Consider the following 26,602-nt stretch of genomic DNA (forward strand, 5'->3'; position numbering starts at 1 on the left):
AAGGTGGGGAAGGTATCAACCACTTGTTTATACAAAATACACACCCCGGTCAGGTGTCCGCAAGACGATTTCGATGGCCTTTCGATGCTCAAATTATGCAGTGCAAATGAATGGTGTAATGGTATGAACCTTGTGAGAAAATTTGATCACGACGCGTCCCTCAGTCGTGACGCGGCGTTTGAAGCACTAGTAACGTTACTGAAGTATTAGTAAATAAGTTTGTGTTTGTCGATTTGTTTTTACCTGTCCTGTTGTCTAATCGTTCTGTCTCTCTGTCTCTTTTTTTTCTTCTATTCACAGGTGCCAACTGGAACGGTGTGGCGCTGGACGAGTTCGCCGGGTGCGAAAGCAATCTGGCCGCCAACCGGCAGACGCGCATGCTTGCCGACCTGGCGCTGGTCGGGTGCTACAACAAGACGTACATGCCGACGGCCGAACGGGACCGCATCATGCTGGCCAGCGCCAAGCGCAACCTAGCGGCTATGTCCTATTTCGGTCTGACCGAGTACCAGAAGATCTCGCAGTACATTTTCGAGGAGACGTTCAACCTGCGGTTCGCGATACCGTTCGAGCAGCACAACACCACCGTGTCGACGGTGACGATGAACAGCCTGACGCCGGCCCAGCGCGCCCGCATCGACCAGCTGAACGCGCTCGACCTCGAGCTGTACGCGTTCGCGAAGAAGCTAATGTTCCAAAGGTACTACACTACACTACTGCTCCCTAGGTCCTTGCACGGGGAAAACTACCAATACAGGTTTTACAGAAAAAGAAAAAAAGAATAGGGCTAAGAAAGCAGGAAGGAGAAAGAATCGGGCTCAATTTTCTAGCGTGTGGCAAGTGGGCACTTCCGGCCTCGAAGCTGTTTATTATCGCAACACGAAATATGGCCAGCCGCGTGCAGCAGCTTGCCCTCTAGCTCTAGCTGTGCTGGCAACGGCTCCCCCCGGGTTAGCGGATGTCGACATCGTCCGTGCGGAACTTTCTCACACCCGCCCGATATCATCCGGTCAGATTCTAGATACACTTTCGTTTAGCAGTTTGTATTTCTTCCGGTGACCACCAGCGGCGTGTTCTCATTGCTTTTAAAGCTTCTACTAGGGGTATAAAACGCCCTTATACGCGTCCCTGGTGGGAAACGTGTACGTATGTGGTATCTTTTTCTGTCTGGGGCGGAACAGTTATTAATTGAAAGTGCTTCAACGGAGTGCACGAAGCGTTTGTGTGTGATTGGCCGCTTTTCTGGGAAGGAGGTGGTAGGTTTGGTGGGCTGGGCGGGTTTTTGAAAAAGTGGTTAGTACTTCTAATACCATCCTGACATGCAATCTGTTTGTACAATTGTATTTTTCCTCGCATGTAACTGCGGATTCCACCGGGGGATACCTTCCCGGTTGCAGCAGGTTGGGGGTCTCTGTTGAGTCAGAGCACGTTATCTAGTAGTGCATGGTCTCTGCCTGCACTTCTGGATCATACTGTTGGATCCTTCCCGAATGAAATGGAATGCATATTTCGGTGGGTTTGGTTTTCGGTTCGTGGCTTCTGAGCACGAAAATATACTACCGATGCATGCCAAAGACGCATCACACACCGCCGGTGGGGGTAAGCATGCTAAACGTATTCTTGTTGAGTTGCCTTAAACATAATCTTAAACGTTGCCCTCGTTCAAGTGTGTGATAAATGGCCGCATAGTGATAAGGGGTGCGCCACCCGGTTGTGCTGCATCTTCGCGCCATTAATTGAGGCCAAGAAGTTAACCAGACAGCCGAAGACAGTTACACACACAAACACACACACACACACACACACACACACACACACACACACACACACACACACACACACACACACACACACACACACACACACACACACACACACACACACACACACACACACACACACACACACATACACACATACACACACACACACACACACACACACACACACACACACACACACACACACACACACACACACACATACACACATACACACACACACACACACACACACATACACACACACACACACACACACACACACACACACACACACACACACACACACACACACACACACACACACACACACACACCCTTTGCTGTTGTGACATGGACATTAATTTCGCTCCTATGTGCCGGTGGGAACAATATCTTATTGCATAAACCCCATGCTGCATGCTTCCTATTACCCTCGCTTACTAATGCTGCCCGCTAGAAGGCGTGAAACTAGATACTGTCCCGCTCACAGTTTATCGCTTTGCAGTGTTTTTTTGTTTTTGTTTTTGTTGGCCGTTTCTTTTTGCCCGTCTCAACATTTTGGCACGCGCGCAATTGACTATTAACTCTAAACACGACTTGGCACACAAACGATTGGCGCAATAAAGAGCGGGGCGCAACTATTATGATCCCGCCACACGCACACGACGACGGGCCTTGGCTGCTGTGGGTTGGTAGGGTTTGGGTTTTCTTTCCTGTATGGCACACGCTCGCCTGTGACGGGGGTTGACGGTGTTTAAATCTTTGGCTTAAACGTTTCTGGGAGCGGACAGCGAGGACGAGGAGGGAGCGTTACTTTTCGTTCGACACCTTCCCGAAATGGGACAGCCCCGCCGGGGAGAAGAGGAGCTGGTTTATGTTTATGCTGTATGTGCGCTGCAGTGCAGAAGCGCAAAGATATATGTGGCTGTAGTAACTATTGCATTTGCGGCTTAACAGGGTCGTTTCGAGCGGATTAAGCTAGTAAACCGGTGGCATTAACTGACCATCGCGATAAAGGCGTATGCCTACGGAGGTGGTCAGGCCTCGTGGTGGGGTGGTTTATTAGTGTGGATAGGAGCTATTTTTATGACCTGTTTTCTGTGCAAGGATAGTTTAGGGGTACTTTATTAAATTGTAAAGAAGGTGGTGTGCTTTTGTGTGTTACTTTATTATGAGTCCATGGTGGGTTATGGAGTGAAAAATTGCTAGTAGAAAATTAAACGATAAGATCGATTGCTGATCATGTTTGGATTTAGGCTGTAAAAAGACGTTTTAAAAATGTATGAAAAAAGGTCATCGTTTACCGTACACATTACCATCCCACCAACATTGCGTCACGTGTGTCCTTTCCGAAGGAAACTGAAAGCGATAGGAGGAAGAGCGTGGTTGCGTCCATTAGCTTATCGATTAACCATGGCTAATCGTGCTCAATGGTAGCGAGCAATAAATTACGAAATCATGATATATACCTCCCCATTTTTGGGGTGTATCGTCCGGCGCCGCCTTGTCAGGAAGTCACGAAGCCATTAACCTGTTGGTGGCGCGGCGCTATTGCCCAACGGTTTCACACAACTGCTCATCGTTTGCCTTCGCTCTACCATTGCGAGACGCGCACAACGTTGACAATCCATTACCGTCACCAGTTTGCGGCACGTATGTTCGCTTTCGCCATACTAAAATATTCTTCTGCTCTTGTTTGTTTGTCTCCCTTTTTTCCCGGTGTTCCTGCCTGCCTCGCTCACAGATTCGAAAGACTCAAAGCCAAAGATAACGACTTCGAGGTCCGGTTTGCGCATCTGGGCAATCTGGGCGTGCGGAACGGCGTGACGGAGTTCAACTGGGACAGCAACATCGACGACATGCCCAGCAACGAGCATCACTGATATCGGGCCCCACGGGCTCGTTCGGCCGCACTAGAGGGTGGCGACCGCGACCGAGCCATCATTACCGCCGGTGGACGACGCCGGTGGGCGAAGAGCAGCAGCAGAGCAGCAGTAGACGGTGGCAGCGGTGGACCGTTGCCGGCCATCGGACCATCAGCGCCACCGTACCGGGCACCGGCGTCGGGCGGAAGCGGCACCAACCACAGTGCCGCGAGTGCCACCGCCACCGCCATCGCGGTCGCTCATCAAAACTCAATCAATCATCAGCGGGCCGGAAGCGGAGGCGGAGGTGGATACGGATACGGCGGACCGTCACACGCCGGTGACGTTGACAAACCCATTAGTGCTAAGCTCAATCTGACGACTAGTCCTAGCAGTGAATGTAGGCGTAAGAAGGCTAATAAGCAACACCCGGAGCAACAGCGGGTCCGCAAGCGCGAGGATACGCACCCGACGGTCGATGCAGCTAAGCTGCTGCAGCGATAGAATCGTCGACGTGGCCGCGCGCCTCAACCGGGAGAATGGAATTAGCAATGTGCGCAACGTGCTGCGTACGGTAGCATACCCTACTTATGCCGGAACGCTCCAGTGTGTGTTCCTGCCCGTGCCCGATGTGAATCGAGCGAACGAAACGAGAGGAGGCGATTTGTTGTGGCTGCGGTGGGCGCTACCGAAAGGCCCACAAATCGGATCAGCCTTAGGAAGGCGTACCGCGAAACGAGGCGGTGGGAAAGATTATTGGAAATCGAATCGCGCTAGTACCCCACCAGTCGTAGGTTTAGAAGCCCACAGTATAAGCTTTTTAAAGAAACCAATATTCAATCGCCACCGCGCGCGGGCTGTTTGTGTGCGTGTGTTTGTATAGAGCGGTGCATTATGCTTACTAATCATCGGTTCGGTCGCTGCACGTTGGAGATGTGAGTTTGGAGCGCTTCCCGTGTTCGTCGTCGTTCCGTAGTTTATAGCTTTCCGGCTGCAAAAGTGACACAAACACCACCTTCTCCATGCACGATTCCACCGTCAAAAGCGGATGGAGATGCCAGTGATCAGCGCCGCAGTCATGGCATACTGTGTAAGGCTTTAGGTTTAGCTTTAAGGAAATTATCATAAGCGCCGTGACAGCCGATTAGGGGAAGAATGATGAAACGCGGACTTAAAAAGGAACCCAGTTCAGAGCGCACACACAGTCGGTCGTGAGATGTGCGCGCGCCCCGTTTGCTCCCGAAGCCATATCTGCACAAATGCATTCTCAGGGGGAAAAACTCTCACTCGTCGAAATGGTAGTGTGAAAGTGAATAATGCAGCTTCCTCACAACGCTGCACGGATTTGGCAAATGGTGTACAATCGTTCGTAGTTTTCCGGCTGAAAGTAAGTTGGAAAGATGATGCGGAAATTCACAGAAATTGTGTTTGGTTCGTTCGTTCGTGTGGTTTTTTTTCAGCCCACTGTCAAAAATGTGGCCAGTGCCGTGTCGTGGTGTGAAGCGTAACTTACCGTGATTCTCATCATTCGTGCGCCTACTGTGATACCAGGATACTGGCGTGTGGTGATGAAGCGCGTGCGACGCGGGCAACGTTTGGATTGGAGCTAAGAAGCATCCGGGCGGGTGTGAGACGAACCCACCGACGCGACTAGTGATGAAAAGTGAAGCTTGCTTGCTGCTGCTGCCATCATCCTGAAGCTAACGAGTTAATGTAACCTGTCATCATGTCGCCGCGTTCTCGGTTCCTTTGCGTGTGTGTGTGTGTGTGTGCATCGTTCCCATCATCTCAATGGCTTCATCCGGAATCGTCCTTAGACGCACCATCATCACCATTACGCGTCGCCGGAAATGGATGTGTGTAACGCCATGTAAGTAGATAATGTAGTCATTTTGAAAAATGCTTTTAAATTTCTGCGACACAAATCTTGTACCACAAGGCGCCGGTGATGGTGTGTAGCACACAGATTGTTTTAATGCGGTGCTTCCCACGTTAATGCGCTAGGGTTGTGATTAATGCACGAAAGCCTGTGTCGACAGCTCAAGGATGATACATATTTCTTTGTTTCGACTTATCTTTGGTAATGGGTTGTAAAGAAAATGTGATCTAAAATGACTTCACGTTTCATGTTACAGTTTCTGCTTGGCAAAAACGTCGCTTCAAACCAATTCGTCATGAATAAAATGGCTACCATGAACGGGGAGAGATGGAAGAAAAAAACATGTCAAACGGCATAATGAAATGAGTTTCCTCTGGCATTGAATGGCGACTCAATCGCACGAATTAATGGGATTCTACTAAAACATTCGATTGAGTTTAGGGGTTCGATGCGAATGGGCGACACAACGATAAGAGCGACCATTGGACGCATTGCTAGTGTACCGCTGGACTGGGCTGGTTCGTTTCATCCATCCGGTGTGTTCCTGTGTGTGTGTGTTGTTTGCCCGGGTTTTGCGGTTTCGTGCACGGGGCGGTCACGCTATTTGGTGCGCCACGAGAGAAGTAGTAATCCAATAAGGGTGAATCCATTCCACGGACCCCCGCACCACGGCTACGGCCCCGGCGTTCGGGCCATTGGAAGCGCACGTTTCATCGGCGTTTCCATTATGAAATGTCCTCCTGTGCGAGCGTGGTCGTTGGATCCGTTCGGGAAGCGATTTGGCATGTTTCTTTCTGCTTCGACGGACAGCACCATCGGATCGAATAGTGAAAGTAACGAGGCGCGTCTCACGGCCATTCGGCCACATTTCGTCCGGCTATATCATCCCCAACTGGGTATCTAACGAAAGAGGGGGGGGGGGGGGGGGCTTCTAGATGATGAGCTGAGGCGAATTAGGTTAGGGAGTTTGGAATAACCAATTCGATCGGTTATCTCGGTAGGCGCGGAGAATCGTTATAGTTCTCTGGCTCATCCCCGGTGTGTGCGTGTGTAGCTGAAGAAGCAACGTAATCATCAGGCACTCTTCTTCGCTTTTTCGATCCGCGTTTCTAATTCCCATCACATGCCCTCGCAAAGGGCATTTTCACATAGATCGAACCTCCCACTTCCGCCGCCGGACGGGGCACTACTACGCCAGCATCCTTCGCAGTCCGGGTTGACGATAAAACATTCATTCGAGGTGGTAGTTGGCGTATTTCGTGCGTGCTAAAGCCGCAGTATTGATGGTCCTGGATGGTCATGTGCATGTTTGTGCGTCCACTATCACCACAGGACGCTGTATCGTAGAGCAATGTTCCGAATTGTCTCTGCATAGAAAGCGGCCTGAACGAGAAAACATGGCAGGACGAGCGAAATAACACACACACAGAAAAAAAACCCTCAACCCATTTGTGTGTTGTCCGGATCGTACGCATTTTGTCCTCCAAATTGTGTGTGCGTGTGTTTGGAATTCGTGGCAGAGTCGAATGTCTAGGGATGGGCGACGATGAACTCCGGAGATGACACGGTGTCATGTCCTGCTCGATTAGCTCTCGCGTCCGTCCGTGCGTCCATTGGAGCGTTGGAGTTGGACGGCGATGGCGGCGTGGTGGGTGCAGGCTGTGTTTCTGCGTCGAGTAACATAATTTGCCATTGACACCAGTGTTTGTCGTTGACCTCCGTCTTCCTCCACCCCAGCACTGATGCTTAGCCTGTTTTTTTTCTGCTTAAACTTGGAGCGAGATGTATTTTTATCAGTCTTTCCCTTTTTTGTCATGTTCCCCTTTGCCCTGGGAACCGGAGAATTCATCCACATTTCCAATAGGCGCGTCGTTCATTGAAGCGGTTGAACTCTTCGTTGTCTCGTAGGGGCACACTAGACAAACGTTCCCGGTCTTGCGTCAATTATTTCTCATTTTGCACGCTGATGCTCGGACCATTTGAAGCCGAGCCGAAGGGAGAGAGAGAGAGAGAGAGAGAGAGAGAGAGAGAGAGAGAGAGAGAGAGAGAAGCGACCAGCAATGGTGAAAATTGTCCGGCGTCATTCGCTTCCGGCACAGCAAACGATCGTCGTCGCCATCGTCATCAACAAGCTTTGACGCCACCACCCAACCCAACCGCGTTTGGTCCGGGAGAGGAGTGGAGGTTGGGTGATGCATTTCTACTGATTGGTCGCTGCTAAATGGCCGTAAGCTATCGTCGTCAGTTCATCGTCAGCCTGAGGGAGGGGAAACGCCAGCTAGAAATAAAACCTCGCAGCGCGCAGACATAAAACCATAAATTCATTAATTTAACTACCCCTTGCTGAGCCACCCGTGCCCCCCTATGCTTCCACTGCACAAGTGTCACTCGCCCAATGAGTGGCCCAGCTTTGGTTAGTGATGGATGGGCGAATTAGCAATACGATCCTGCTGACGCCTACCAAACACAGATGGCAGATGAATTTAATTATCTCCCAGTGCAATTTCGAGCTGGGTGGGTGTGTGTGGTGCAATAGAAGAAACCTGCTTAACGTCAATTTGTATTGCCATATTTCCTGGAACTAACGATTTGCTCGCATATGACCCCCTCTAGCTGCCGGTTGCGAAAGCGCAGTTTTTTTTTAAATGTTATGACAATTGTTTGTCGTCTGCTGTTGATTACACACGCATTCAAGACGCTCTTGTGCTCTCCCCACAGGAGGTTGAAGGCCCGGATCGCAGTGTCAATTGTTTACGTTTCGGTATGTTGGACGATAGAGAGTGCATATCAGGGTGAAGAAGCGTTACTAGCATACAAATTGCTTCCAACAAAAAGAGAGTTACGGTTAAAGTACAGTTGAAGTACATCGTCTTCACATGAACCACAATTTGCACACCTGTGTGTACACATATGTACTTGGAATTGAAGGAAGAAGAGCGACGAGTTTGTTTCAATATGTTAGAAAAAAAACTCCACATGCCACAGGACGTCCTACACATGCCCCGTTGTATAAAGCGGCCGATGAATCAGACCCGCTCTGAGAATCTAATCGTCGATAGTAAATAATAACTGCCGGTCTTTACCTTACCTTAGATTGGTCATGCTGACCTACAAAAGAAACAGCAGCACTCTAAGCTAAAATGCAACAAAATAGAACCATTATTTCAATGGCTTAATTGGCTGTTTGTGTTTAGCCAAGCAGCGAGGGAAATTTCTTATTAATAACTTCATCGTTTACATTTGCATTGATTTGATGTCGTTTGCAGGGGAAAGAGCATTTCTTTCCCCGTTCTTTGTTTTGCTAAAGCTGTACAAAGGACAAAACACTCATCGCGGTGGCGCACGGTCTGTGGATGTAATATAATACGATTTTAATTTCATTAAAAGCTACACCCATCCACTCCACGAAAATCGTTTCGATGCATCAATCCACCAGTGTTGTGCTTCGTTCGCTCCTTTTTTGCGTCTTATCAACCGTGCGCCAGCAGGGACCAACAGTCCGGGGAAAGCTCGGTGATGAGGGTCGTCGTGCAAGTCCTCCTGTCGACGATGAAATTATTTGCATAATTTATTCCGATAAATAAATTCCTTCGATGTGTGTGTGTGTGTGCGATCTGATGCTGATTTCTGCTCGCTGATCGTTTGAATCAGTTATAGCAGTAAGGCGGGACGTGGTGACGCCAGATTGCTTCTTCTTCTTCTTCGACGGTGGTGGAAGACCATCATCATCATCTTCTCGCTAGAATCGGTTGAATCAATCATTGAGCTTCACTGTGCACTCTGCATAGCGCCAGTAGACCACCCATCTCACACATCCATCTACGAAGTAATGGTCGATTTGTGGAGAATCGATACATCCAGGCTTTTCGTAATCCGGGTTACTCGCGTCAGATGTTCCATTGCCGCTCATTAACTCTGAACCAGAGCCGGGGCTGAATCGGTGGCCTTTTGTGACAGAAGTAAAGTGTTCTCGGAGGAGTGTTGTCAGTCGCGGTTTGCAAATGACCATAAATAAATCGTTTATACCGCGGGAGATCAATATCCCGGTGAGATAGTCGGTCGAATGCTTGCATTTCATAGATGGCCCACGGGCCCCTGACCTTCGCAAGGGACGAGGCATTGGTGCGAAGCGAGCGAAAAAGAGCCGAGACCCATAAAAGTCACTCATTTCCATCCCTCAGTTACTTCATCGACGGATCGGGGCTTTTGGTGCGCACACACACACAAACACAAACGGTATAATGTGCCGCTTTCTGTTTATTGTCGGTCGAGCGACCATGTGCTTCGGATAACATATGGTCGCTACGGGTTACTGTTACGGCCTATGTTCACGACCCGAAGCGGGAAACCCAACTCGAGCGATGTTCAGATGTTCCGTAGGCACGGTTGGAGTCCTGACCGAGTGCGAGTATGTTGGATATGGGTCGTGACAGATGGATAGATGGATGTCCCGGTGAAAGAGAGGATTCTATTTTTACACGCTTTTTCTGCTCATTCCTGCAAAGCAAAACCCATCATTACACAGGCTGCTGCACACGTGTGTGCGGTACGGGACAGCGTACCAATGGCCGGAAAACCCCTCCCGGTGGAAATTCCAACTCCAGCAATTGGGATAGGAAAGCACACACACACCCAAAGCAAACGGACCGTATCAAATCATCTGTTGAAGGATTATGTGGACTAGCTAAATAAACTTTCCCGTGCCAATGATCTGCAAGAGGAGGCCCCCAGATGATGGCTGCAAGGCCTCCTATCATTTGTTGTTTATACGATGATCCTTTTTTAGAAGATTAATTCCTTCTTCTGCGCAAGCAATAGCATAATGTCCATCGCTGCTTGTACCTTTTCGTTGTAAAGTCGACATCAAAAAGAGGAAACCCGTTTTGGTGGTAGCAGCTGCCGGTTCTGGGTGAAAATTTCCTTCGGGTCGTTAGCTCGTACTAGAATTAGGTGAAAATCACTATTTCTCCAAATACGTGACCCACCACCATGTGTGTGTGTGTCTGTTCACTTGCGTGCTAAAATCGAATATGATGACGGTGTTCCGGGGTCGCCGTTGCGCCTTTTGCCGCACGTCGTACGCTCCCAAATCACACGGTTCAATAATGATGTTTCTTTTTATACTGTCGGTTTCGAACTCTTTGCAACTCTTCAGCAGCCTTTTTTTGCGACTCCAACGGGTACAACGGCCGTGTGAAGGACTCTCGGTTTCATTTTCTTCGCCGGATCGATGAGGGGATTATTATTATTATTATTTTGGTTCGCTTTTCTGGTTCGATGCTTAAGCCGATGTCGCGACCTTCCGCGCCAGCATGCCGGCACGAAACGACGAGATAACGATGGCCAGAATGGCCATCATCGTAATGTCATTATCGGTTTTATGCTAGCAATTAGTGAAATTGGAAGGAAAGGGGATGGGAAAATGCGAAGCTCCCATTGCATGCGGAATTGGAAACGAATTGGATTCGACACGGCCCACGTTCCAGTTGTTATTTGAAGACACACTACTATAAACGGCACACGGAAAAGCGCACCCGGGCGCCGCTTCCGTTTTATGCGCTATGCGCCATCACCATTCGGTGTGTGTGTCATGTGGTTGGGACGAATGGGCGCGGATGATCGTGTAAGCGGTCGTGTTGCGGACGGGAATGATTTTTGTTGTCCCACTTATATACGTATATGTGCACGTAGGGTAAGGAAATGTCCATTTTCCTGGCCTGGTGAGAAGCCTTTTCGTTCGTTTCTTTCTTGTATTTCTAGCACGCCGTGTGTGTGTGTGTTACGTGTCACTACCCAAAATAAACGTTGCAATCAGTGGAAAATAACATTCGGTTTTACGGATAATTTCTTTGCGTGTTTCATGCTGTTTTATACACGTGTGCGCTCTCTCTTGATGTCTAGAGCATTGGTTTTTATTTGCCTGTGCAACGATTTTTGCTGCCTCTTTTTATGGCCAGTTTGAAGTTATGCTTTTTCTGGCACCACCTGACAACAAAACACCGTCGAATAGCGAAATGATTGAATATTGTGGTGGTGACGGCGTAAGTAAGGTGTCATACGACGCTATTACGATTGTAATTTAGAACGGTCGTGAAAAAGTAGAAACCATTCGGGAAGTACTCTTTTAACGTGCATATACACATTCGATTGATCTGGTGTAATGTGTGTCCCACAGTGCTTCTAAAGTACGGAATGATCGTAAAGTAATACAATTCCAACGGAATGGGAATGCTTTTATGCTCGCAGATAGCGAATCACGACCATCATATTGCCCTGGGGCGGTAATAATTCGTACCAGCAGCACATTGCACAGTCGTCCTTTACTATTACGCAGCGACTGACTGCCTGTCTAATGCACCTTCCTGTGGCAGATGGTCCATAATCCGGGCGTCGCTAGCACTTGGGGCCCACGCGGGTCACGATTGGATGTAAGTGATATGATGCGTGCTGACCGAAACAGAAAACACGGTCACCACGACGGTGAAAGGTGTCCTTCCGGGTATTGTTGTCTTAAATTAGATTTCCCTAATCAACAACCACGAGACCAAGCTTCTCTCCTACACGACATCATATCTTGGCCAGTTGGCGAAGGTTGGATCCTTACACCGGTCGACTTTACACTGACGGCAGTAGAAGAAAAGCCAGTCTCTAGATGAGTGTGTGTGCATCGTTAAGATAATTCCGAGGACAGCGGCCAAACTCCACCGTGGCCGTGCTCCAACGGTACATTGACGACGACGACGACAAGACTCATGAAGCTAAGGCAAACAGTTCCAACGAATGGAACGTAGGCGCACCGCCGTTTCGGTTGTGTTGTAATGTAATCTTATGCCCTCCGCTTCTAACCCTACGAGTGTCTCGCACGGTCATCTCGCTTTCAATGGCATTAGGCGGATTTTCCAAAGATTTCACAAAGGTCCCAGTGTCGTCCAAGAAGGCGAATGGCCAATGAGGGACATCCTTTATCACACGGGCACGGTTTTCCACGAAGGAGGATGATGGGTTTGTATTCATTTTCTCCACAACAAATTCCATGTCCCCCGGTACCCCGATTGAGGTTTAGATCATCTGGGTGGCGTTTTAGACATTCTCAAATATTTGTGGACCAATGTAGGAGGAGGACTGACTGACTGTTCAGTCATCCTAAAAGATGTGGAATAATACACATAGCGTCTCCGTTGGCGGGGTTTGTGTCCCTGCTTGGTGGTTGATTTCTCTCACAAATGCACAAAACAAGATGAGAGATTCGTCTGAAATAGAAGCGTGTCGCTTTATTATCGTCCCAAACGCCATGTCTTCAGCAGCCACGCGTCTCCCCTCGCAGGTGGTCGATTTACCGTGGACCTTCGCGTATTATCATTAGCATTTAAAGACAAGAGGAAGAAGCCATCCGACGACAACAACTACGGCCACCACCACGACTACGGCAACGGTGGTGTATTGTTCCAAGTTTTATGAATAGGTTTCTCAAGCACCGTGTCAACATCACCCGCAAGCGACCATTTTGCCTCCCAAAAACTGTTAGATTCTACCCAAAAGACATTGTTGTTGGTGGCCATTGTTGATGTTGATAACAGCCGTACCTGTGTTGGGTGTAGTGCACACCCAGTGCCAGTGTAGTGTAATAAGTGGCACTGTTGGTTATTCGCGTGTTTGCTGCAAAGTGTCGCGCGTACGCCAAAGCGCAACCGGGGTAGCGGAAGCGCTCTTTGCTGCTGCTGTTGTGCTGTGCGCTGGAACTGTCGGAAGTGCTTCCACGGAAGGGAGAAGACAGCACCCGGGACACACGAACGATGGTGCTTGTTCCGAGTGCCATATTTTTTATTATTTATCTTGGTGTGCTGCTCCCTCGAGAAACTGGTAAACAAGGTGATTATTAAAAAAAGGAGGCCGAAAAACGGAAAACTGATAGCACCTTTTCCCGATAAGCTTCCACGGTGGATGGTGGGGGAGCTTTCTTGGAGGGGGACAGGACAGGGCCTAGTGTAGTAGGTGCATGTGTCTGCACGTGTCACAATCGTAAACTTTCTCAAAAAACTGGAGGGCACTTCTGTTGTTGTTTCGGGTGCTCTTCCTTGATGCTTCGATTGGTGAAGACAGTTGGGCCTACAAAGCCTAACGAGTAACGCTTTCTATGTGAGTGGAGGGAAGAAAAGCGACCGAAGAGGATTCACCTGATTTTCCGAGTGGTTGTTTCACCTTTTTCACACGCTCTGGATGTTCCCAAAGTGTGGAATATGCACTCCAACCAAAAAGGAGTCACGGGTAACTAGTAAGGAGTGGAGCAAACAGGCAGCAGCAGCACTCAATCCAAACGCCCTGCCAAGAGTAGTAGGTCCTCAAAGATACTTTCCAGTGTCTTTATTTTCCACCATGGCGCTGGCAAGTTGTACCGAAAAAGTTGGTCCTCTTCCACGAATCCCCTCAGTTCGCCTCGCAAAAGTCGCGCGTTGCATTATCTAATGGAAGTGGAAGTGTCAGCACTGGAGCCAAAGTGGAGGATGAGAGGAGTAGCTTCGACACATCACGGCACATCACTTGTCACGGGAGAAGAGAGAGTGCCCGAAGAAGCCCGGGTAGAATGCGGCAAAGAATACTATCGGATCAAAAACATTCCACACCGTCGTTGTTTTCCTCGTCATCGTCGTCGTCGTCGTGTTGTCGTTGTGTCGTGCTCCTCATCCTTCCCCGCCTCCCTCCCGTTCGGTTTGGGTGGTGTCCCACCGGCACCGGAAGTTGCCTGTCTTTCGCGAGTTATTTCATCACCTGCTAAACCAATAAGTATGATAAGGTTGCATGACGACGACGCGACGCGGCTGTTGGAAAATGCCCCCCCACATAACGGGCGAACTGTTTCGGGGAGGTTGGCAACATTTCATAATTTATGCTCCCGTGGCCGTTGTGGTTGCTGTTGATTTTGGGGAATTTGTACTGCACTCTGCTGTTTGGGTCGTCGCTGGGGCTGTGTGGGGAGAATGATGTGTATCGTTTGGGGCTAAAATATTTGCCAGAAAACTTTGCATATTTTAGGCAGCACAATATCAAGGATGATTTGTGTGAGGAAAATAGGATAAGGAATAAAAAATGGATGGAAATATTAATTAATTCGTCCCTTTTGCGCAATACTTCCTAGCGTGGGAATTAAGGATCCTTTCGCCAAATTACATCTCATACACGATCCTCAGCAATTGGATCGTTTCTTATACCCGATTTTTTGTTTTGTGTTTGTGTGTATAAATCAACAAGAATGTGCTCCAACTCTTATTATCGTCCCAAGTGCCGGAGGCGCTAAAATCAACGATTCCGTCACTGCCGGCAGTTTGGGTCCGATGATGGCATGTGCTGGAAAAGGGATCGGCCACACTTACCAAACATCATCAGGATGCCCATGCCCCCTTACACACGATTCAAGATTTCCCAGAACCGAACTACAAAAGGGGGCAAAGAGAATTTCAATGCGTTTGGAGCAGGAGTGAAAAGTTGACGGAGGACTGATTAAAACATTCAAAACCCTTTTTTTTGCTGTTGGTTCGCTTGTCCATCCACCATCACCATCACTATTGCAGAGGCAATGTACCTGGTGGGCTGGCGGAACCCTAACAAACACCGAAATCTCTTGCCTCTTCTCCTTCTACCTACTGCAGAGAAAGTAGAGAAAAAAGCCCTGGATGAAAACTTTTTGAACCGTAAAACTTTTCCGAATGGGAAAATGGGTTCACCAAGGAGCGGGTGAGTCCCACGTTTTTTGTTCCTCCATTTCCATTGCCCAGCTAGTTGCATCAATTTCAGCACAACTTTCTTTGCTTCTTTTTCGGTTGCTGGTAGTGTGTGTAGATCCTTCTGGTAATAACCGAATGCTTTCCCAGCCACACACAGAAACACACAAAATTCCATCGCTGTGCGTCTGGATGCGTTTCAGGACAAGCGCCCCACACCATGGTGCGGTGGAATGTTCTTGTGCGTCTCGATTTCGGACAAAGTTATGCCTCGATTCGTTCTTTTTTTTTGGGCTAATTTTGGGTGTGCATATATTTGTACAAACAAATGTGCTCCACTTGCTTTTGGGTTTTTGAGACCAGCACCCGAAAAAAGAAATCCTTTCTCTTTGCTTGTTTTGTTTTCGGGGGAAACAAACGACGACAAACATGAAAAACCTCCGGAGTAAGTTTGTGCTTGTTGAAATAAAGATGCTTCCAAGAATATGTCTATCGACGTCACTGAAACGGAGGAGGTCCGTTCAAACAAAGCGAGCCTTCAACATGAGGCTCCCACACACCACCACCACCGCCCAAGTACCCACGCAAGGAAATCGCTCATCCCCAAACGCACCACACTGTGAAAGGGAAGCTCTCTGTTAGCTAATTTAATTAGAATATATTTTAATTTCATCTCATTTATTCATTCTTCTCTCTTTTCTCTTCTTCTATTTTAGGGTGCAACATCTTGAACGCGCAAATGCCGAACAGTAGTAGTTGTGGCAGTGTAGTGCATCGAACCAACCCGACCGGGTTTTGAGATTTGAGCAAAAACGCTCCTCCCAGACACACATCCGACCAGCACCACCCCGCGTTCCAAGCCAACGCCACAAGGGCGGGCTTTTCACAGGCACGTTAAAGGTTTTCCCGCCTAGCCCGCCTGGTCTGGCCTATGACCTCGTTTACGTTCGAGTGACGTATGTGCGGGGCCTGCAATCAGGCTGTGGTAGCAGAGGGGAGAGCATACAATGTTTGCCTTGCCTTGGAAATGAAGGATACAGGATGTGTGAGCCGGTATACTAGCTTCCGATGCTTCTGACGCTGCTGCTGCTGCTGCTGCTGCTGCTTGTATGCACGGCAGAATGCACCATCCGTGCGCCTCTCCCACTCCTCCTTTTCATCGTCGTCTGTCCCATCGTCTTGGTCGTCACTCTCTTCAGTGATTAGTGTCCTAAGGCGGTGTTGGAAGGGAAAGAACCTCAACGAACCGCGCGTTCGTCACACTTTCCCGAGACTTGGAGCAACTTGGAGTGAGGAATAAAGCTGTCGCCGGGCACTCTCAAGAGTCAACACACACACACGCTCGGAACAATGCGGAAAAAGTGGACGCTTTTCTCCTTTACCCGCGCGCGCGCCGCCTCTCCCGAAAAGCCAAGGGAGGAGGTGGAGAAGGTACTCTGCAATGGCGCCGCCCGTTGCCGCCAGACGAGCGAACGCTGCTTGGATACTGGATATCCGGGGTGAGTAGACCCACTTGCTGTAAAAGGCTCACTGTGTGTCGCGTTGTACACAACAACCTCCACCCCCCCCCCCCCCCCCCCCCCCCTCATTCAACTGTCTGGGGGTTTGTTTCCTTTGATTTAACCTCGGAAGAATGTAATTTCACACCAACGAAAGGAAAGTGTTCTTTTAAGGGAAGGAAAAAAAAACACAAGAAGAGTGATGCTGGGTCAAAGGAGCGGGAATGTCTGCGCTTGTTCCCGTGTGACATCTGATGGAGCCTGGATTTTTTTGCTGTTGTTGTTGTTGCTCTGTTTCGATGATGGTTTGTCCCGAGACGGGAAAGGAACGTGTTAACAGGCGCATTGGACGAGTGCCCGCACTGTGGAATTGCGCGTGAGAATGGAGCTAGCTAGTGAGCTAGAGCCGCCTGATCTAATCAGTTAGTCAACAAAGCAAGCAGGATGGCGCCGGAGGATTGTGACTACTCGAGAGTTTATAGAAAGCTTTTGCTGCCGTGTCTGTAAGTGTTTTAAAGGCGCCGGCCACATTCCGGTGGCCACCTTTCGGCTCTGAAAAGTATCTTAATACTGCACTTAGCTTGCACAGGCTAAGTAACCCTGCTGCTGGTGCTAAAAGCTTCTACAGACTTATGGACTGTGGACTTATGGCCTCGAAAAACTACGGCACTACTATAACCTAACCCACCAAAATCGATCGAGGTGTGTGGTTCTCCTTCCCCGTGCATCGCTTAGCCGTCCGTGCTGTGGAATGTGCTGCAATGGGTTTGAATGCAACATTTTCGTTCCGTTCCGTTCCGAACACCACACGCTCACGAACCCGGCGACTTCACAGTAGCTTTTGATCTCTTTGAAAATTTCACCAAGAGCGCCAACCAGCACCACCAATTCGAGTGCCGGCGATGGAGAAAAATCTCGAGCACGTAGTCTGCCGGGGGTCCTCCCATTCCCCCCCCACCAACCGGGACAGGGGTTTGGAAAAACCCGTGAAAAGGCACGAAAGTTCCCAACATCATATTCCCCCTCATCCCGAAAACTCGAATGTTCCTTTTTGCCTTCCTTTTCTGCCGTCCGGCAGCCATGCAACACACTCAATGCTGTGCACCACCCCGAGTGTGTTGCAGCAGTGTTCGTGCCTGTGGTTTTGGATGTGTCCCTAGGGTGGTGATAACCTCCGTAGTAGCATCGATCGGAAATCGATCGGAACTGGGAGGGAGGGGAAGAGATGGGCGCGACAAAAAGCGGAACCGATTGAACTCTGAAGCTCTAAATACACGAACCGTCGAAGCTCCCGAGCTCTCACAGCGCGGTGTAGAGGGTCTACTCACGTAGAAAACGTTCGCCAGATGGGTGTTTAATTTGCTGTTTTGGAGGGCATCCTGGGAACCGTGCCGCCGCCTCCCCCAGAGTGGTGGTGGTAGTGGTGTGACGCTCATAAATTTGCTAGTAAAATTCAACGTTTTTCCCCGCTGGCTGCGGATGTAGATTACGCTTACGAAAAGCAGGCGAGGGTTACGACCAAACATACTGCATCTTGGTTTCATAAAATGGTCTTCTGGGTGCAGCGTTTCTTAAACTGCTCATTCCATTGTTGGTCCTTGTGCATATTGGGCGCTATGGAATACAACCCATACAAACACACACACACACACGCGCGCGCGGCTTCTTTAAATATCCACAACGGTGGCCACATCGGAGTAAACAATACTCTCTAGCGATGGCGTGAACGGGAGGAGCCTGTGAAGGGTACCACCGTTTGCGGTTTCTAATTATGCTTCAAATGAGTGGCTTTCCAACACCTAGCTGCTGTATTTGTACGTGTCTGTATGTGTGTACGTGTCTGTATGTGTGTGTAATGTACGGGGAAATGTACCGGAAATTGAACTGCTGTTTTCCCGTGCAGCACGTGCAGCGCGGAAACCTTTGGGGGCACACTAATAAATGGTTTATTTGCAGTTTCGAAACCACAACCACTGTATGTGTGAATAATGAAGTATGAAGTTCACAGGTTACGGTTCCGCTGGGTTAAAAAAACACCCTCTAGCTACCTTTTCCTTTCCTCGCGCACGGAATGGTGTCTCGCGGAAATAAAGGTTTATTATTAGCGACATCTAGTGGCTTCTCGCGCACATCGCGCAGTTGTTGTTGTTGTTGGTGGTGCTGGTAGTTCCAAGCTCAATCCCGGAAATGGCACGAATAATGATGAGCGCGGAGAGAGCTGGGCTGGGATGGGATGCTGCTAATTGAATGAAACCCCACCCATCACTTTTGCTGCTGCTGCTGCTCTTTCCTTGTTTTCCGCCTCCTACAAAGTGGTACAATAAACACAAGGCCGTTCGATAAGGGCTAGGGGGGATACCTTGCTAGACGTGCCCTTTGTTGTCGTAGTTGTGGAAAATTTGTGGCCCCATAATCAAAGGAGGCTGCGCTCGCTCCTTCCTCGCGAAGCATCGATTATCGCGACCGGGGAAGCCCGCTTGCAAGTAATCGTCTTGCCGGCAAAGTAAATGGAACAGCAAACCATCTTGGTTGATGGTACTAGGACGGGTGGTGTAGTACACACAACCGCTTCCATCATCGCCTCCTTTGTTGTTATTGGTTGGCTGGTGCCCAAGTGGCGACAACGACTTGCTTAAGGGCCTGGGTCCTATAGCAATTCGTCGCCATCCACAACCGTCCATCATTTACCGTTAAGTGTTGTGATTTGTGCCCCTGTCGGTGGGGAATTGTTTTTGGCCAAACGGGAGAGGAAAGGAGCGCCACCGGGCTTTGGGTTGTGTTGGTGAAAGGCTTTCCACGATTGTAAGGGTGAGGGTGCGATTGATTAAACAGATCTCACCTTCTTCTCACCTGCCTCGATGCTGCGAGCGCTAAAGCAACGTAATTTAAGTACGTAATTCGCTCGAAAGAGAAAGGGGCCATGGCTTATGGTGGTGCTGAGATGAGATAAGTTCGATTACATAATGAATGAATGCAAATTTGTACAGTTTACGGTACGTTTCAAGATAATTTAATTGTTAAAGTAGTTTAAAGTCGATAGGAAGACTCAAAAAAGGCTATTACAAGTTAGTAATCATTGCTCGTAATTGCACTCTACCTTAAAAGCCTGCCAATGGTATCCCGATTGCCTAGATGCAGGGGCATGAATAGAACAAGTTGGAATGGAACAAGTTGCATGGTAGGAATTTTAGTGTACAACTAAATGCTTACGATCGCAAAATAATTTAACTTGATGATGAGCTCACAGTGCATTCAAACTGCGGTTCTTGTTTTAGTGATATTTGCGCGAAAGCTCATAACATCCACGGTAGCTATACGAACCGAAAAGGAATTCATATGTGTGTGTGTTTGTGTATGTGCTTGTGTGCATTGCTGTCTCTCATCCATATCGAAAGTTATGTCCTCGTAAACTGCTGTAAATTATGCACCTTTCATCAACACCGGGGGGAGGGGGGAATTTCAACGACCCTTTCTCTCCCATTTATTCTGAAAATCGAACCACACTAGCTAGCGCCGGATGAATGCAACGTGCGTCGTGCCGTTAGAGTGTGTGTTAGTGGTATCAGTGGATTCCCCCTCAGGAACTATAAATTCATCCGCTTTACGAACAGCCGTCACACGAACAGCCGCGCACACCACCCAAGTTTCCCAAGAATCGCATTCCGCTCGTTGTGCCCAACAGCAGCGAGCTTCGAAAATGCATCCATTGCCATTCCAGCTAGGAAAGATGCGACAAGAGAGAGAGAGCAACGAGGAGGGGCGGGCAATCCCTATCGAATTTCGAGCGCACACACAGAGGAGTGCCAGCGTTCTGCTCGAGTTTGTGGTGGTGCAAGTTAAGCGATGCCGAATCATCGTTTTTCGGTAATATGTCGGTAATATGTCGGCGAGAAAGGGGGGGGGGGGGGGGGGGTCCACAAATTTCCCAATCCTTATTCAATTTACCATCAACTATTCCCGTTCCACGTGTGTATGTGTGCGTGTGTGAGCCACCACGGTACATCCAATTTATCATTGAAAAAAGGGAAACGGATGTAGGAGACGAACCCCCGGATAGTGCCGGGAATCGATGAATTTGCGATGCTTTTGTTTGCCAAATTTTAATTGCCCTTGCTTAAAAAGGGTGAGCGCCAGCCTTCTATCATCATCATCATCATGCTGTTTCGCTTCGGGTTCAATTTCGAATCGGGCGTGAGCTTACTAAATTCGCGGGAAAACTCGGGAAATTAATGTCCATAAACAAGCACTTCTTATCCCCCCTCCTTCTGTTTGATGAAAATGATTAAAACATTTCCAATAATCGGTCTTTCGCCGCTCGACGCACAGCACAACGCTGAGTGGGAGTGGGCGAGCTTCAGAGTATTGAAAACAAAATTAATTTGAAATATTTCGCTCCAATCCCAACCGGATTCAGTTGCGCCGCGGCCATACACAAAAGCAGCGCGCGAACGCGCTCTCTGTGTCCTTTTGGAGGAGATATTCGGCCCGGCGGCCACCAACAAAACGTGCCAACTGGACCGCGAACGATTGAGAGAGAGAGAGGAAGAAATGTCCTTTCTATCATGTATTCCCTCCCCAGGGACAAATCCGAGAAAAACCGCAGAACCGGGAAAACTCGACGGTAAAATCAGTGGACTATTTTCCGGAAATCAATATGTAAATTACGACACACAACTGTGCGCTGTCGATGGGTGCTGTTGTTTTTTTTTTGCCTACCGGAAGTGTCCCACGATGGGGGAGGGGGAGAACGGCAGTGTGTCCATCGATAATGAAGTGTCAATAAAATCGTATTATAAATGTTTGATCAAGTCACAAGTCGGTGGTTTGCCACTGGATGGGCCGATGGGTGATGGGTGGGAAAATGCGATTAATAACCCCCCACCGCCATACAATTTGTACATTTTCACTTTCATTTAATCGGTTTCATGGTCCAGCTTCACCGGGTTGTGGAGGAGGGGGTCAGTCACTATGGGGGGGGGGGGGGGTGTATGGACGGTGATGCAAAATAAACAAATTAATAAATTCCAATTTGATGGGAATCATCGGGGAGGCGGCTCACAAACAGTGTTGTTGATGAGCGAAGTGGTCATAAAAATCGAAGTTGTGCGCCTTCTTCCCTTCTTTTGGTGGGTGAGTTTGGGTGGAATGGACACATTTTGGCACAACTTTGTTTAATCCCGACGGGAGGGGAGGAGTTGGGTTGTGTGTGTGCTGAAAAGAAATGTAAACGCTTAAAAGAAAAGAACTCGCCTTTTTGTTATGACGACCCCTTATTTTGCCATTTTCAATTCAGGGCAGACAAATGCCACTTGCCCTCCCCTCCCCCAAAGCACGGTGAGGGTCTCTGGGTCTGGTCTGGTGCTGCGTTTTGCGTCGATGATGAAACACGACGTTCTTTGTTTTGCTGCGGCCGTAATTTATGCATTCGTAAACAGATCGTAAAACCCTGCCCCTGCTCTCTCGCCGGTTCGGTTTGTGTGTTTTCTCCGGCAGCTTTGTGACGTTGCTGCAGACTCCTCCTTTGCCCGGGTTTTTTCGGGAACTTTCCCGGGAAGGGAGGTGTGTTTCGCGCAATTTAAATTCAACCACCAACCAAGGCGAGAGCAGAAGAGGAGGACTGCTCCAGACACACACACTCACTCAGTCAGTCGCAGAGAGTACCACAGATTGTGGATCACTGAACCTTCTAATGATAGGCCGTATTATAAGCGCACCACCCGATCCCCCACCACTTTCGGCATAATCCTCCGGGCCCTCCGGCCTCTAACCGTACAGAACACATTTCGTGGATATGCAAATAATCTGCCCTCTCTCCTCTCCACATCCCCCTGGAGGGGTTCGAAATTGAATTGGATCCATCCATGCTTTCTTTTACTCCTTTTTATGGATGAAGCGGAGAGCAGAGTGCCGAAGATGGCGAGATTCATTCCTCACTGCCGTTAAAGATAGCTAGAACGTAAAGACATAGCTCCAAATTGGTTTTGGCTCTATTAGGTGGGGCACTCCCGAGGGAGACGATTTGCGGATGTGTGTGTGTCTGTATCCGTTGATTACCGTAATCAGTTGAAGAAAGTAAATTATGAAGCAAAGTGGCACTTCAGGTGACATTCCAAAGAGGCAAAGAGGAAGAAGAGGAGGAGTATTCCAAGGCACACTTTGGTAATCATTTTCCTTACATTTCCTTCTCAGCGTACTTTCTGCTTGGCCGCTTTATTTTGCTTATTCAGTGGATGTCAAGTAATGCAAGTATGCCATGCTTTGCAGGAAATCCTGTGATGTAAGATTGATTGATTTTTCGCTTCGCTACCACCCAGACCAACAGTGTCGCTTTGTCTTGGTGGAAGTAAGTGGGTTGAATTAATTCTGTTTTGAGCTCAAAGGATGAGATAAATATTTTTCAAATAATTGACATGCCAAAAGCAAGTAATATTGATGGCCCTGTAGCTTGAGATGAAACACGAAAAACAAGTAACAACTGTCAACTGATAGAGTGTATACAAGTACATATTGCCAATGCTCTCGTTGCAGGTTATCTAAAGTTCCCTTAACTCCTTGCAGAAGATAGCGCTTTTAGGTTGCATTGTCTTTTCATGCTTCCTAGAAAATGGTTCTTGCCTTCCATCGCATAAAGGTTTATCTCTTCATCTTCCCTCCGACTTGGTGATTGCAGTGAAAACAAACATCTTAAACCAATCGGAACCTTTGGCCTATCAATCGAAAAGAAATACTTTAATCAAACCAATTGCTTCAGAGATAGAGTGAGATGCTTTTAACATCGGTTTCGTTTGATCAAAAAACCCCATCGGCCGGTCGGCTGGAAATGAATTGCTGTGAAGATTTGTAAACACACAATTGTGCACAAGAGCCGAGAAAACGGACCACCACCCCCCCACCAAGAGGGAAAACCATTCAATGGTGAAGGAGAAAACAACCAACCCAAGAAAATAAACCCGAGAAGGAGGAAAAGGTCTCTCAGGCGACAACGACAACGACGCCGACGACGACGGCGTTATTGAGCTGTAAATCTTCGTTTTGTCATGTGCCCGTCCAAACCAAACATTGCGAAACGGATGGGCCTTTTATCGATTGATCCCTGGACCGGACTGCCAGCCTCCAGCTAGTGTACGTGTGTGTATGTGTGTAGTCCCGTACATACACGTCCATGCCCTTTTTAGCCTGTATCCGAGTGCGAGGGGGAAAGAAGAAGACGACGTCATCCAGGCGAGTAAACCGAGAATTACAAGGCCGACCGATGCTATGCTCCGCTGAACACTTTTGGCACCTTTTGCCTTTGATGGGCCGGCACTGGGTCGGTACACACACACACATCCGCCGACCATACAGTGGGATCTGGAGTGGGGGTAAAGGTTGTACTCAATGCATAGCACTAGCAGCGTTGTTGTCCATCCCTCGGGTTCTGGATAATACGTTGCGCCACTACGCGAATCCCTTACCCGGAAGCTGTGCTGTGCCTGCTATCGCCATTGTATCGTCACTCACGCAAAACGACCCTCACAATGTTCTTCAGCGTCGATACACCACGGCGAGCGGGGGCTCGTGACTGACGCCACAGGTCATCCGGACTGGATCCTAGGTCCAGGATGTGGATCAAACTTCACTGCAATAGCAAAAGGGCGCGCGATGCGACAGACGAATTCTTCACCAACCTTCATAGTCATAGTAGGGCTCGAGGGGGGGACCACCCCTGGGGGAGCAGCCCCTACCACACGTGTCGTGTTTATTCGATGCCACCCTCAGGATGAAACGCGTTGACAACGCGCGGGACAAATGTGTATGACCCTACCTAGGTGTAGGCCCGAGCTCGAGCTCTCTCGTGAGCTTGACAGCTTGCAAGTTGCCGGCAGCGGCGGCATGGTTGTAGTAACACACATCGCTCGAACGCGCTCGGTTGACACTTTCAGGAATCCAGCTTTACGGCGATGTGTGTGTCGACTAGTTTGAGAGCAGAGCGAGGGAGAGATAGAGAGAGAGAGAGAAAAAGGATATTGGGCCCGATTCACGTGCCGCAGAAGATTCATCACGAATCGAATTACATGAATGCTACACATAGGTAAATATTGTTCTGAAGTCGTTATTTTGTGAGCGTAAAACTAAATTAAGATCAACCACTAGTTGACACGAACTTCGGTTATGTCAGTAGGTTGGTCGTAACAGAGTCTAACCTTCCTTCAACAGGACCTCAAAGACTAAGTTGCGTTTTCCTGCAACTGTAATGCAAATGTTACAGTACGTTTCGTCATGATTAGTTTGCCGTCAGTTAGTTAGTTTACGCTCAGAAACTGACGCCTTTACACTTTCCGGATGATGGGATGTTTAGCAAAAATGTGTCGCCGGCAGGGAGTGGAGACCATTGCTTTACAATTTTCCCCATTCAGCCTGATGATGTTCTGGTGTGTGTGTGTGTGTGTGTGTGTGTGTGTATAGGCCTAATCGAGACCTCCCATCGGCACTTCTTTACCTTAACCGCCCCATACGTCCGTACGCTCTATCTCCAAGGCACAAACCGCAAGCCTTCAGGACATTTGTCGTTCGTCGTGTTTCGGTGTAAAATTCGGCCTGAAAGACTCGTCTCCCGCATAGCTAGTCGTCGGGTCGAGAGAATGAATGCTGCCGTCTTTCACAGGCTCTATACACTACACTCTCTACACCCCGGAAGGCTAATATAGGCTGGAAGACGGTGGTGCTCTCTGTGCTTCTGTGTGTTTGTGTGCCATTCCTGTGACTTTTCGATGTAAAGCTCCCGTTTTGGTTGTGATTTTTGCTGATTGCTGAAGCCTCGGGGAAACTGAAAGGTGGGCAGAAGCCCCCCGAGCGCAAAAGGCGCAAATGTCAAAGAGTGTGTGTTTTTGTTGTGTGAAATGTATTCAACTTCCATCTTACCCAGTGCGAGTTTATCTTTTCATCGCGCTCCTCTCCATTCAAAGCAGGAGAAACAGTGCTTTTGAGGCATCTCATTTCATCTCATACACAATTCGATATTTACATTCGTTCTGTTCATTTTTAGAGACATTCGACAACGCGGCGGCGGCAACGCCTGAAAGGACACTGGCGCGGTGGTGACCTTATTCTCCATCTTTCCAACCATAATCATTCCGACACATTGGCGTTCTGATGTGATGGAGGAGCCGCGGAGCGCACATCCATCCCAAGGCGGAACGGATTGGTTGTCTCACGTGCAATAGTCAAGTCATTATACGCCGCAAGTAGTAGTTGAGAGGACGGCATGGGAGATACACAGCTGAGGAATTCAGACGCTTCAGAGCAGACACAAATATGCGCACGACATCATCATCATCATCATCATCAGTAGTATCAGCCACCCCGCGTATCAGCCATCCGTTGATCCGATGAGGCGTCGTTTGATAGCCATGGGGTTTGGATGTTGGATAGAAATATGCGAAATTCGGGCATGCATAAGTAGCCTACATCAGAGCGACATTTCCTCCCCTTCTCCCCACGATTGGGTTGGGGATGCGCTAAGCTTTGCTTGAAGCTTTGCGTACACACACACATTAGGCACCCCTCTGCGGAGAAGGGTTAGATGATGGATTTGGTGCGTCTTTCAGCTTAAATTCCAACGTTGAACTTTCGGTTCAAATTCACATGAATGTGTATGAATGGACAGAGGGGACAGAGTGAAGTGGGAAAGCGTCACGGCGGGGACCTACGCTATGTCTGCACGATTTAAACGTTGAATAGTAGAGCATGTACGCCTGTGTGGTGTGTTGTACTGTCCCGTTTCGGATTCGAGAGAAGAAAAAAACGTCCTGATACGAGCAAATTGGCAAAAAGCGCTTCACTCGAGGCGGTGGAGAAACGGGGGGGAGCTTTCGCGCTGCTAATTAGAATGGTTAATTAA

General features: G+C 48.8%; 2 protein-coding genes across 2 annotated transcripts in view; both read left to right on the top strand.

The window, feature by feature from the left end:
• Positions 1-26,602, top strand: part of LOC120947498 (heparan-sulfate 6-O-sulfotransferase 1) — a 68,047-nt gene that overhangs the window by 34,472 nt on the left and 6,973 nt on the right. Inside the window, exons 4-6 of the mRNA XM_040362866.2 lie at positions 301-700; positions 3,508-5,498; positions 15,940-16,722. Coding sequence (XP_040218800.1) covers positions 301-700; positions 3,508-3,646 — 539 coding nt within the window. The 3' untranslated portion in view covers positions 3,647-5,498; positions 15,940-16,722. The remainder of the gene's footprint in view (positions 1-300; positions 701-3,507; positions 5,499-15,939; positions 16,723-26,602) is intronic.
• Positions 1-26,602, top strand: part of LOC120950462 (60S ribosomal protein L17) — a 195,683-nt gene that overhangs the window by 14,777 nt on the left and 154,304 nt on the right. The window lies entirely within an intron of this gene.

The sequence above is a fragment of the Anopheles coluzzii genome, chromosome 2 (assembly GCF_943734685.1).
Source record: "Anopheles coluzzii chromosome 2, AcolN3, whole genome shotgun sequence".
Classification (NCBI taxonomy): Eukaryota; Metazoa; Arthropoda; class Insecta; order Diptera; family Culicidae; genus Anopheles; species Anopheles coluzzii.